Below are 13,916 nucleotides of genomic sequence, written 5' to 3' on the forward strand. Positions count from 1 at the left end.
ACAAAGTCAGTGGGGAAGCCAGATTTACTTAACAACCGTGTTACTGATTTAACAACTGCAGTGATTCACTTAACAACTGTGGCAAGAAAGGTCATAAAATGGGGCCAAATTCACTTTAACAGCTGTCTTGCTTAACAACAAGTTGAGGACTGCTCGTACTGAACAAACTTTTGGAATCAGCCATTTTTATGGAAATTGCACCTGCTGCTCCTGATCCATCCCTGACTTCGATCAACTAATGTGATTCCTCCCCACGGGCATCTCTTCACAAGGGCAGTAGATCTTGCTGTATCCCATTTCCATTTTAGTTGAACAACAAAAAAGTAAAACAGAGATTTCTCTGTAGGCAATCTTAGCAGTGGGAGTTGCCATTAAAAAAAAAAAAATCTGAATATGGTAGCTTGTTATCAAAAAAATTCTCTGCTCCTATTGAACATAATCTAATGTCCAGCATTCTACCGTTTTTCCTATTGGCTCCGTAAATAACTGGATAGATGGGTTGACTTTTTGACCAGGAATGTGATCAAAGCATCTTCAAAGCTTCTGTCACTGAGTCACTGTCCTTCCTAGTACTATGACTGGATACTTGCCAGAAACTCGTCTAAACATGGCCCAACATTGGCTGTAAAACAGATTTATTTTATGACCCAAAGAGAAAGAGAGAGAGAGAGCTGCAGGAGAGAAAACCCTGGGTGGGGAGCACGAAGAGAAAAAAAGCAGACAGGCAGTTGTCTTTTTCTGAAGACTGTTATGATGTTAGCGCTGGCCTAGAAACCGAGTTCTAGTCCTGCATTAGCCATTAAAGCCAACTGGGCAGCTGGGTCAATCAATAGGACAATGTGAGTTCTAGTTCAGCCTTAGGCATGAAAGCTGGTTGGGTGACTTTGGGCCAATCGCCAGGAGACGGTGAGTTCTAGTTCTGTCTTAGATATGAAAGCTGGCTTTGGGCTAGTCCAGGGGTAGGCAACCTTGGCTCTTTTATGACTTGTGGACTTCAACTCGGCTGGCTCAGGAATTCTGGGAGTTAAAGTTCATGAGTCATAAAAGAGCCAAGGTTGCCTATCCCTGGGCTAGTCCTCTTTCAGCCCAACCCACCTCACAAGGTGTTGTGGGAAAATAGCAGGAGGAAGAAGTAGATATGTTGGCTGCCTTGAGTTACTTTTAAAGTAATAAAGGCAGGTTAAAGTTCTAATTAATAAAAATGTGTAGGGCAGACAAGTTGAACCCATTGCGTTGGTGTTTCTGGCATTCAGAAACTGGTTCTGACGAAGCCAGCAGGCCCAAGGGAAGGGAAGGTTAATTTTGGCTAAAGTTGAATCAGCAAGGTCATAATTGTCTGTCCTGATACCTGGTAGTTATTCTGGGTATCACCCACACTCCTTTTATTGCTTGCTTTCTAATCCTATCAAAATGCCAGCTGGGGATACCAGTAATCAGACCTGCAGCCATATCATAATGCTGGGCCTTTTCTTCAGGATGGGTTCATATTTAACCTGGTACACAAATGCAAAGGGTTTGCGATAGAGGGGAAGTTTTTGCCTCACCTGATCGGCTCAGCACTATGGACTTTCTAGCTGTGCCTGGACTGAGGGACAGGCTGGTGTCACACACCCAGTCTTAAGGCCTCATGCTTCCTGTGGCTGGGCCCAGCCCTCCCCGTAGCTGCTTGTCATTTGCAAAGCATTTCCTCCATTTCCGAGGGTCAGATGCAGAATACCAACATGTGAGTGGTAAGCACAAAGTCAGGAGGAATGCAAGGAGTTGCAAAGCAGACGTATTGGAGGGAGATGAATAGTACTCTTTGGATCCAGCTGAATATTGGGGGTGAAGGGAGAGTGGAAGAATATAGAAGAGAGGAGAATAGGAGAAAGTGGCTAAAAAATTGACACAGAATACTAAGGTGACCAACTTTTTTACAATAAAAAGGAGGACACAAATAAATTGAAAAAAATATCGTAAATAAAAGAAACATTTTATTCATTGCAACAATAATACAGACAACTTGCATGTGCAAAGTTTGCCAGCCGGGTGCTTTGGCGCGCTCAGCAGCAATTCCTATTGGCTTTCGAAAGCCAATAGAGGGAGTAGCACAGCTCATGCAAAAGTTGAAAAAAAAACATCAAAAAAAGGTGCCGGAACGCCGTTCTGAGCATTCTATGAGGAAAAAAAAAAAGCCCTGCAGATTAGTCTTCAAATATCGAAAAGAAGGACATGAAGGAGGACACTTTTTGAGGGAGGACAGAACTTACAAAAGGAGGACTGTCCTCCCTAAAGGAGGACGGTTGGTCACCTTAATAATACCCACAATACACTATTACCAGTGTTTCTCAACCTTGGCCACTTTAAGACATGTGGACTTCAACTCCCAGAATTCCACAGCCAGCATGGCTGGCTGGGGAATTCTGGGAATTGAAGCCCACACATCTTAAAATGGTCATGGTTGAGGAACACTGCAATATTTTGTGAATCTCTTCTCTCTATACTAGGATGGGTATGGGAACACCCTGGATGAAAAGGACCCCTCATAGCTCTAGTGGGTATTAATATCTGGATTCATTTACTGAGCTTGCATTGGCTGAATCAGGCCATAACTCTTAGCCACAATGGCTGTAGATAACCTTCAGGATCAAACATTAATTTTCAGGGACCACAAGCAGGAAGTAGCAATTACATTCACATTCCAGCTTCTTTTCGTTAGCCAGCTGTACCAGAATGGCTGCGCTGTGATCCAGCAGGATGCTGCTTTCATTCCTTAACAAAGTTTCCCTTCCCAATAAGTAAGTGAGACAGGAATATTTATGGACATGGTCAAAAAAGTCAAAATGGCAGGCTCAATGGTTTATTTATTTATTAAATTCATATGCCATCCATCTCACTATCAAGCAACTCTGAATAGCTTACAGTGTCATAAACAATGATACAAAGCAATTAAAGAATAGCAATAGCACTTAGACTTATACATGGCTTCACAGTTTTTTTATAGAATCAGCCTATTGCCCCCAACAATCTGGGTCCTCATTTTGCCAACCTCGGAAGGATGGACGGCTGAGTCAACCTTGAGCCAGTCGAGATCGAACTTCTGGCAGTGGGCAGAGTTAGGCTGCAATACGGCATTCCAACCACTGTGCCACCACAGCTAAGTTGTGGTTTTAAAAACATTAAAATATTGGGCATTCAAATTAAAACGTTAAAATTAACTACAAAGTAAATGAAAGAAGCAATTTAATTGGAGTTTAATTGAAACTTCCTGGGGTTTTTTGTGTTGCACCTACAGTGGACCCACACTGGCCACTATCTTTTTATTTTGACTTTTGACTACACATTTTTGGATTCTGATGACCACACTCAGTAGATATTCTGGTGTGAGAACTTTGAGAAGCAGGCTGGATGACAGTTTTAGGGAGGAGGAGATGGGTTTTTAACCAACCTTCAGCATTTGTCACCAATCAAGGCTTGGGTTTCCCCTCCACCCCATTCCCACAACAACAGGGATCAGATCAGAAAGAAAAAAATGTTGGCTGATTAGGCTGCCTTCCCCATCTCCAGCTGCAACGTGTCTCTGGAGCCTTAGCTGGAGTTCTGGTGCCTCCGTTTGCGGGTCAATTCCAGCTGTGAATTTCCTGTTGGAGGATAAACAGGGCAGCTGGAGAGTGGGAGGGGGGACTCACTGACACAGGCCAGGCCTGACAAGATGAAGGAAACCATTACAAAGGCAACCTGTGAAACACACCATCTGTGGGTTGGCTGACAGGAGACAAATCTTCTCCCATTCCAACAATGAAGGGTCCAAGTTTTGTTGAAACATTTTGATGAAAAATATGCAACCTCCTCTCTAGAAAAACAGCCTGTTTCATTTATGGGGGAAACTTTCCCAAAAGTTGGGGGTGAAGGAGACAGCCATCTACAGATCATTGTGTGGGGAGGGTTTGTGACTCAGCTACCCCTATGGTGCCTCCTCCCCTGCCTTCATTCAAAGGTTCAATAACCCAAGATTTCAATAATGAAGGCTGAAAAAAGTTAAGAGGATCTTGGGAGGACTGTTCCCTATGATCAAACACAATATTGCTAGCTATGGTGGCTTCCCACTTGTACTAGTTCTAGGAGAGCCATGCAGGTAGTCCTCCACTTATCACCACAACTGGGCCTAAAATTTCTGTTGCTAAGCAAGACTTGTTAAGTGATTTTTGCCTCATTTCACAATTTTTCTTGCCACATATGTTAAGTGAATCACTGCAGTTGTTAAATTAGAAACACGGTTATTAAGTGAATCTGGCTTCCCCATTGACTTTGCTTGTTAGGAAAAATGATCACATAACCCCAGAACATTGCAAACATGAGTCAGTTGTCAAGCTTCTGAATTCTGATCACGTGACCATGGAGATGCTTGCAACGGTTGTAAGTGTGAAAAATTATCATAAGTGATTTTTTTCAGTGCCCTTGTAACTTTGTCACGAAGCACATGGTCAAAGACTACCTGTAGTAGCAACAAAAATCAGGAAGAATCTAGTAACACCTTTTCCAATTAACACATTTTTATTAAAAAGCAAAAGTTTTTGTAAGCCTAAGCTGTGTTGAGGCTAGACTAGTGTTTCTCAGCCTTGGCAATTTGAAGACCTGTGAACTTCAAGTCCCAGAGTTCCCCAGTCAGCATATTTATTTATCCATTCTGTTATTCAATTTCTACAGTCATGCATCTCAATCAATGACTCTGAATGGTGATGCTGGCTGGGGAATTCTGGGGGTGGACGTCCACAGATTTTCATGTTGCCAAAGTTGAGAAACACTGAACTAGACTGATGCAGGATTTGTAGACATTGATCTAGCCACTCCATAATCTCCCTAAAATGAGCTGCAATTCTTCAAACACATTATTTTAATAAATGTCATCTAAACTAGTAGAAAGGAGATTTAACAATATCGTAATGCATGCATAATTATGCCCATGGTAACGGGGGAATATTGAATCTGCTTTTTATAATAATAATAATAGCAGTAAAGTTGGAAGGGACCTTGGAGGTCATCTAGTCCAACCCCCTGCTCGGGCAGGAAACCTTACACCATTTCGGACAAATGGCTGTCCAGTCTCTTCTTAAAAACTTCCAGTGTTGGAGCATTTACTGCTTCTGGGGGCAAGCTGTTCCACTGATTAATTGTTCTCACTGTCAGGAAGTTTCTCCTTAGTTCTAGGTTGCTTCTCTGATTTTGTTGGTTTGCACACATGTATTTCCTTGTTTTGGCCATTGAATTTCTAGGCTGTAAACAATCCAGATCAAAAGCATTCAACGGCTAATCCAGATCAAAAGGATACAACGGAAGCTAAGGAGGTAGAAAAGGGGGGGTTCTAGACTTGTCTACCTCAATCTGTTACCCTCCAGAGGGAAAGGCCATTGCAATTTCATAATCATGTATGTAAGGATTATGGGAGCTGCAATCCAAGGCATTGTGGCAGGCACATGGTAGGGAAGTGATCCTAGCTAATCAACAGTAAAGGAGAGGGTGACCCACTTTTCTCCTACTGACCTAGAAGCATAACATTAAGAGCTACTTTGAGTTCTTAATTGTCTCTGAAATCCATACCTGAAATTCCAAGGACGTGGGTCTTAAAGTTGCAAAGTTTGAACAATACTGTTCTAGATGTTTTATTACAACAGAAGAAGCTCCATTTTTCAACAGTTGAAAGAACTTCTATGCATGTTTAAGGCCTAAGAAGCAAAAGTTTTGAAAACAGCAAAAGAATGTTGATTTTGGAAAGTTAATGGGGTAGACTGATGTGAAAAAAACATTTCCTGGGGATTGTTTAAAATTTTATAAAGGAGTATGTGAAAATTTTGAAATTAATTGTAAGAAATACTCCCCAGGGAGTGTTTGTTAAATAAACAGATGATAACAGAGGGTTTGAAGGATGACTAGAGGAAACCAGAGAGAACTAACAGATGCAATTAAAGGAGAAGAGTCTCATTAATACAATGGAACAATATTATTTGACTATAGAAGAAATAAAGGCTGTTTGGGAACAATCTACTCAGAAATTCTTACAAGATTGTCTGATTTAGGTAGTCCTCAATTTACAATCACAACTGAGATCCAAATTTGTATTGCTAAGCAAGGCAGCTATTAAATGACTTTTGCACCATTTTATGACCTTTCTTGCCACAATTGTTAAATGAATCACTGCAGTTAAGTTAGCAACACAGTTGTTAAGTGAATCTGGCTTCCCCATTGACTTTGTGATCACGATTGCAGGACACTGCAACTGTCATAAATACATGCCAGTTGTCAAGCATCCAAACTTTGATCATGTGACCATGGTGATGCTGCAATGGTCATAAGTGTGAAAAACGGTGATAAATCACTTTTTTCAGTGCCATTGTAACTTTGAACAGTCTGTTCAGGATAATCAGTTTGGTCTAAAGCAGGCATGTTAAACTGCTGGCCCGGAGGCCAGGTGCGTCACACCAAAACTGCAGCAATGGGGGAAAAGTGACACGTTATGTCACGAGTTTGACATGCCTGGTCTAGAGGTTAAGGTGCTGGCCTAGAACCAGGAGATAGTGAGTTCTAGTCCCATCTTAAGCAGCTGGGTGACTTTGGGCCAGTGGCTCTCTCTCAGTCCAACCCACCTCACAGAGTTGTGGGGAAAACAGAAAGAGGAAATAATAATAATAATAGTAATAGTAATAATAATAATAGGAACTGCCTCCATTCTGCGACGATATCTGTAATACCATCAAACATCTGCCTATCCCAGGTCCTTGGTAAGGATAAGTAGACAAAAATGCCAAATCCAGTCTGAACATCTGGCTGACTGTGCAATGATCAATAACAATAATAATAATAATAATGATGATGATGATGATGATGATGATGTTGGAAGGGACCTTGGAGGTCATCTAGTCCAACACCCTGCTTAGGCAGGAGACCTTATACCATTTCAGACAAATGGCTGTCCAGTCTCTTCTTAAAAACTTCCAGTGTTGGAGCATTCACCACTTCTGGAGGCAGGTTGTTCCACTGGTTAATTGTTCTAACTGTCAGGAAGTTTCTCCTTAGTTCTAGGTTGCTTCTCTCCTTGGTTAGTGTCCATCCGTTGCCTCTTGTCCTGCCTTCAAGGGCTGTGGAGAATAGCTTGACTCCCTCTTCTTTGTGGCAGCCCCTGAGATATTGGAAGACAGCTATCATGTCCCCCCTGGTCCTTCTCTTCATTAAACTAAACATACCCAATTCCAGCAACCGTTCCTTATGTTTTAACTTCCAGCCTGAAGTTAAGTATGCTTGCCACCTTGAGTTATAAAGCAATAAAGTCAGGATAAAAATCAAATAAATAATAACCAAATAACACCCAGGGCAGAACCAAGTTCATCAGGCACGTCTATATATCTGCCAAAAAGGTCCCTAACGCTTTTCCCCTTTGCTTTGCGAAGCTAGTCCAAGGCAGTGATCGATTGCAAATAAGGTCTGAGTTGAGCTGGTGGAGCATTGCCCTCTGCTGGCTTTGACGTGAAAATGGGCCCAATTCGTGAATACCCCCACAATGCTTTTCAGTTGTTTGCGAGTTCCTTCCTTGTTTTCCACTTACGAGAAACGGGACGAGGAAATCAGAGGCGGCGGAGGGGAGCGGTCACTCCGGGTTTCGCCGAAACTCAGACCCGGAAGCGTCTGTGGGAGATCGGGGAAAGGTAGGAGATTTCTCCCCTAACTCGGTCCACTTTCTGACCCCCCCCCCTTTCCCCTCCCTGCTGCTTTTGATTTTTAAAAAGTGCGAGGAGCTAAAATAATCCAGGCATCCCGAGCCCAGTAGCTCCGTATCGGTATTCACACGTCGTGGGTGTGTGGGCGAGAGTGACCGGCAAAGTGACTTAAAAAATGAGCTCAGTTTCCTCTAATAATAATTATCCTTTATCAAACTTAAATGCTTGCTCGACTCTGAGTGGTTCACAACAATCAAAGAAGACACAATAAAACATAAAAGATTGCAAATGTGATGAAGTACAGGAACGGTGGACTGGATACTTTTGTCAAAATTAATTAAATTTTGGTTTAGAAATTTGTTGTGTTACCTGAACTCTGGTGTTCCATGCTTTGTTTATCACCTCAGCTACTCTAAAATGTACTGATTTCAGATCTGGGAATTGAAGCCTGCACATCTTATGCCGAGGTTGAAAAACATTGGGACTTGAGGGAAAACAGTGACTATCAAAGTACTTTGTCTACTACGGTGTCTTTATGCCCACGTTAAAAAAAAAATAAATTTGAGTTTCATCAAGGTGGTTGAAAAGCTGTGACGTGTGGACATATTGTACAGATGACAATTAGCAGTGGAGGTTAAGGCCTCGGTTTCCAAATCTCTGAAAACCCAGCATCTTTGATAAAGAAGAGGGCCTTGAATTGGGAGGCTTTAATCTGAGACATTAACAGAGCAGAATCATTCACTGATGTCCATTACTGTAGCATATTCAATAAGCGTCTCCATGGGAGAAGATTGGCACACATCTGAATTTGGATTTTATGTCATTTTCCTGGTTCACGATTCATCATCACATTGCCTAGACTAGAGCCATTACGTTTGCCCTTAATGTGAGTTGCTCAACTCAACAACCCCACTCATCCCATAATTTCTCTGCTGCTATGAACTGTCCCTGGGATAGCAAGTGAAACTGGATGTAGCCAGCCTTTGTTCTTCTGATTTTAATTCTTTCTCCCATTCAGTGATGGATGAATTGGCTGCCTCCTCTGGAAAGGACTTCACTGACCACTCTTCTGACAGTCTTCTGGAACCATCAGAAGAGCCAGACTCATCCTTTACCAACGAGTCCTCTCCTAATATCAACCCTCCCTGTCGTTTTTTCTTAGAGGGACGCTGCCGTTTTGGTGCCCGCTGCCAAAACTATCATCCCGGTGATGCTGGTGAGGTTCATTTAAAAGATTCTGGACCTCTCCATGTTCCTTCCTTGCAGCTCACAGAAGGGAAGAAACCTGCCATGAAAACAGCTGAGGATGTAATTTCCCGACTCCTCTGGGATACACAGGTACCTGCTGAGCAGTTCTCTATCGGCTACCTTGACCGGTTCTTGGGGATCTTAGAAGAACCTTTTATTTCTTTCTCGTGGGAGGATCTAGCTTCAGTTGGTCCTGGTGTACTGGCTATCCCAAAACATAGGATCCATTATTTTAAATATAGAGACCGTGTGGTTTGGGACAAAGTCAGTCGCACCGATGACGTTTTTGGATCCACAGGAAGTGGGAAAACCATCTTAGAAGTGATGAAGGAAGAAGATGCCCAAGCCGTGAAGCAAATATCGGGTCTTCCAAATAGCCTCCAAGTTGAAGAAGAGGTAGATGGGAATTCACCCAAAGAGAAAGAGTTGAACGGGACAGGTGATGGACAGAAGTTAGCGATGGCTTTGGGGGAAGCCGGGGATAATTTGGAGTTGGTTGAAGACATGTCCTTCAACCAAGAAGGAAATGTGGCCAGCAAAGAAAAGGAGGGGGAGGCAGTCGGCTCTGTTAACTGTGAAGAATTCAAACATGCTTGTGCTGTCGGAATAGAAAATGAAACAGTGATGGCGGAGAAAGAAAACGTGGATTTGGAAAGGAAGGGAGGGAGGAGCTTCTCCTATCCGAAAGAGCGCCCCACCCATTTCATAGCTATCCCGATTACCAGCCCAGAAATCTGGGAAGCTGTGAAACATTTCCAGGAGGCTCTGTGTGCCGTCAACTCAGACTTCGCTCCGTACTGTGTGCCCAGAGCAACACTGCATGTCACGCTTTGCTTGCTGCACTTGGATAGCCCTGAAGAAATCCACAAAGCGATGATGGCTCTGGAAGAACTTCAGGCTGGTTTTCAGCGACTGCTGCCCCCCGTTTTGCTTCTCTCCTTCCGTAATGTGGAGTCTTTTAATTCACGGGTTTTGTACTTGGCACCGGACCCTGCACCCCAATTGGGAGCCCTGGCTCAAAGTCTGGAAGACGCCTTTACCAAAAAGGGCTTGACTGTGATTTGCCCTCCCTCCAAAGGGAAGTTCCATTTGACTGTTGTGAAGGTTCCTCCTAGAAAGGGAATGCCACGGCTCCCATCAGGTTCGGCTTGGGCTCCTACTATGGAGGACTTAGGAGTCCAGGCAGTAGAATCCATAGGTTTGTATGAGGTAGGAAAAGGCAAAGGAACCGATCATGTGTACGTCAGCATACTGAAATTGGATTTATATGGAGGAAGTTGAACTTAACTGGAGATACTTTCCAAATGAACATCTTACTCTTTAGAAAAAGACTGTGTAGGGCTGGGCAACTTGAAGCTGTATGGACTTCAACTCCCAGAATTCCCCAGCAGCATGTTTGGAGCACTTTAACTACAACTGTAATGGAATAGTTGATCAAATTGGGGTGGCGGAAAAAAAAAGGAGCATTGAGGTAACACTAATGATATTTTTTTGCCTTATTTGATTTAAACAGATTAATAATGCACAATAAAGGCATAAGGTTTTTAACAATCCCTTTTCAGATACTTTTAGATAGGGTTATGTATGATGCATCTCTAGAGACTCCTTTGTATTGATAATAGAAATGAAGGAAAACGGGACAACATCTTTTCCTGAAATTGTGTAATTGCTGTCCACATATGATCATAGGAAAGGACATCTGCTTTAAGGTGTTGCAGACAAATGTCATATTTGTAACTCCAAGGCTGCTGCTGATAAATCCAACATGCTAACCAACCCTGAAAAAAAGACCTTGATGCATACATGCTAAAAAGATGCTACAAAGGTGGAGGAGAAAGTAGAACAATATAAAGTAACTAGCTGTCTCCTGTACTTTTAAGTTTTGTCGTGTTTTTTTAAAGGGCACTGAAAGCTAAAGTATAGTCTCTTCTGCTCTGGTTTAGCATTTCTGATCCAGAGTCCTGATGGGTAAGGTTGAGAGAAAGGTGCTTTTGCTTTGTTTAGTATAATCAAACTAAATGTGTAATTTTCAGTGGTTAAAAAAATTATCCCAGTCATAATGAAGGCCTTTGAACTGTACTTTAGTTTTCAGTCAAGACACCTATCTCTTGATGTATACAGTGGGGCAAAAAAGTATTTAGTCAGCCACCAATTGTGCAAATTCTCCCACTTAAAAAGATGAGAGAGGCCTGTAATTGTCATCATAGGTAGACCTCACTATGAGACAAACTGAGAAAACAAATCCAGACAATCACATTGTCTGATTTGGAAAGAATTTATTTGCAAATTATGGTGGAAAATAAGTATTTAGTCAATATCAAAAGTTCATCTCGTGCATAAAGATCAATCTGGGTTTATAACTGGAAGGTATATGAAAAATAATGTTAGACAAATTATCAATTTATTAGAATATTTAGATAAGAACAACCAAGTTCCTGCAGGGCTGATATTTTTAGATGCTGAAAAAGCTTTTAATCAACTGAATTGGCATTTTATGTTAAGAGTAATGGAAGAGATGAATTTTGGTGAAAAGATAGTACAAGCTCTTACGGTAATATATCAAAAACAAACGGCACAACTTATTGTTAATGGAGGGTTGTCAGAGGTTTTTACAATAGAGAAAGGTACTAGGCAGGGATGTCCATTATCACCGTTGTTGTTTGTTTTAACATTGGAAATATTGTTAATCAAAATTCGAGAGTCGCAGGAAATTAAAGGAATAGAAGTTAATAAAAAAGAATACAAGTTAAGAGCTTTTGCGGATGACTTGGTGGTTACTTTGTCGCAACCTACTCATTCTGTAGTAAAGTTATTACAATTGATTCATTATTATGGTTTGGTCTCGGGTTTTAAGATTAATGTTAATAAGACTAAAATTTTATCTAAAAATATGACTAGCCAGGAGAAGCAGACCTTGGTTAATTTGACGGGTTTTGAAATTGTCAATAAGGTAAAATATTTGGGGGTGATGTTATCTGTTTCTAATGCAAAATTATTTAAAAATAACTATGAAAGGTTGTGGGTTAGGGTACAGAAAGACTTGAAGAATTGGGAGAAGCTACAATTATCCCTCATGGGAAGAATTGCAGTGATAAAAATGAATATTCTACCCAAGTTTCTCTTTTTGTTTCAAATGTTACCGATTTTGAAGAATGAGATTAATCTAAGTGAATGGCAGAAAGGCCTTAATAAATTCATTTGGGCAGGGAAAAAGCCAAGGGTTAAGTTTAAAATTATGCAAGACTTCCGTGAGAGGGGTGGACTCAAGGTACCGAATTTGAAATTATATTATGATGCGGTGGTTCTAACATTAATTAGTGATTGGGTAAATTTGACAAATTTTGAGATACTTCATCTAGAGGGATGGGATTTACTTTTTGGCTGGCATGCCTATTTAATATTTAATAAAAAAATGGATTGGGTCTTTAAATCTCATATTCTAAGAATTTCCTTACTTAGGATTTGGAGAAAATATTATAAAAGTGATTTTAAAGTACCATTATGGGCTATACCTTGGCATGCGATAGAAGGAGTAAAAAGAGGTGTTAAAATGAATATGGTGTCTTATAGACAGTTACTTAGATGGGATGGACAAAACTGGCAGTTAAAATCACGGGAAGAGTTAGCACAAGAAAATATTATTTATTCTTGGTTCCAATATAGGCAATTAGTAGATAGATGGAAGGTGGATTGTAAGGTGGGTTTTTTTAGAGAAGATGAAAATTTTATTAAGCAAGTGAAGGATCAAAGACAAACCCACATTAAGAGGATTTATGGGGTTTTAGTTGAATTGGATTCAGAAACGGAACTAATTAAAGATTGTATGATCAGATGGGCGCAGAACTTTGGTGAGCCAGTTCCATTGGACACCTGGGAAACCATCTGGGTCAGAAATGTCAAATTTACACAAGCACAGAACTTAAGGGAGAATTTTTATAAAATGTTTTATAGATGGCACCTTGATCCACAAAAAATGTCTCTTATGTCCCTGACTTACAACCTAAATGGTGGAGAGGTGGTTGTATGGACGCTACTTATTATCATATTTGGTGGTCGTGCAGAGAGATAAAAGCATTTTGGATCAAGATATGGTGGAATATCCAGAGAATTTTTAGAAGGAGGGTAAAATTTACTCCGCAATTATTTTTGTTGGGTATAGTTACTGATTGTGATACAAAGGAGGTTATATTGATGTGAAATTTGATTACAGCCGCGAGGCTGTTGGTGGGACAATATTGGAAGAAGGAATCTTTGCCTACATTGCAGGAATGGTTTCTTAAAGTGTCTTATTTGGCGGAAATGGCAATGATTTCGGCTTTTTTAAAGGAACAAACGCAAGAGAAATTTCTTGCTGTTTGGGATAAATGGATAAAATTCATACAATTTAAATTGGATATAAAAAAATATCATATAGCTTTTTCATAATTTTTATTTTTATATATATACATATATATGTTAATGTTATATATATATATATTCTTTCTTTCTATAAATATAATTTTTTAACTGTTTTTTAATTAAGCCTATATCCTGCTCTGGGAAGCTCAGGAGGGGGAAGGGGGGGTGTTTGGGTGGGGGTGGGGGAAGGGGGGTTTTGTTGTGTAATGTTTAGTTTTTTTTCTTTGTATATGTTGTTTTTTGTTTTTGTATTGTTTTGTTCTTTTTGTAAAATTTATAAAACTTTTTAATAAAAAAAAAAAGTTCATCTCAATACTTTGTTATATATCCTTTGTTGGCAATGACAGAGATCAAACTTTTTCTGTAAGTCTTCACAAAGTTGGCACACGTTGTTGCTGGTATGTTGGCCCATTCCTCCATGCAGATCTCCTCTAGAGCAGTGATATTTTGGGGCTGTCGCTGGGCAACACGGACTTTCAACTCCCTCCAAAGGTTTTCTATGGGGTTGAGATCTGGAGACTGGCTAGGTCACTCCAGGACCTTGAAATGCTTCTTACGAAGCCACTCCTTCGTTGCCTGGGC

General features: G+C 40.8%; 1 protein-coding gene across 2 annotated transcripts; it reads left to right on the forward strand.

The window, feature by feature from the left end:
* The first annotated feature begins 7,192 nt into the window (after positions 1–7,192).
* On the forward strand, positions 7,193–10,396 carry LENG9 (leukocyte receptor cluster member 9). 2 transcript variants are annotated; one of them, XM_039335150.1, is made up of 2 exons: positions 7,193–7,676; positions 8,851–10,396. In XM_039335150.1, exons 1-2 carry the CDS (start codon positions 7,532–7,534, stop codon positions 10,215–10,217), a joined length of 1,512 nt encoding a protein of 503 aa, XP_039191084.1. In that variant the 5' UTR covers positions 7,193–7,531; the 3' UTR covers positions 10,218–10,396. The 2 variants fall into 2 exon arrangements, with proteins under 2 accessions (XP_039191084.1, XP_039191083.1); XM_039335149.1 differs by having other exon boundaries at positions 7,196–7,676; positions 8,707–10,396.
* Positions 10,397–13,916: the final 3,520 nt, after the last annotated feature.

The sequence above is a fragment of the Crotalus tigris genome, unplaced genomic scaffold (assembly GCF_016545835.1).
Source record: "Crotalus tigris isolate CLP2741 ecotype Arizona unplaced genomic scaffold, ASM1654583v1 scf7180000017639.5415321, whole genome shotgun sequence".
Classification (NCBI taxonomy): domain Eukaryota; kingdom Metazoa; phylum Chordata; class Lepidosauria; order Squamata; family Viperidae; genus Crotalus; species Crotalus tigris.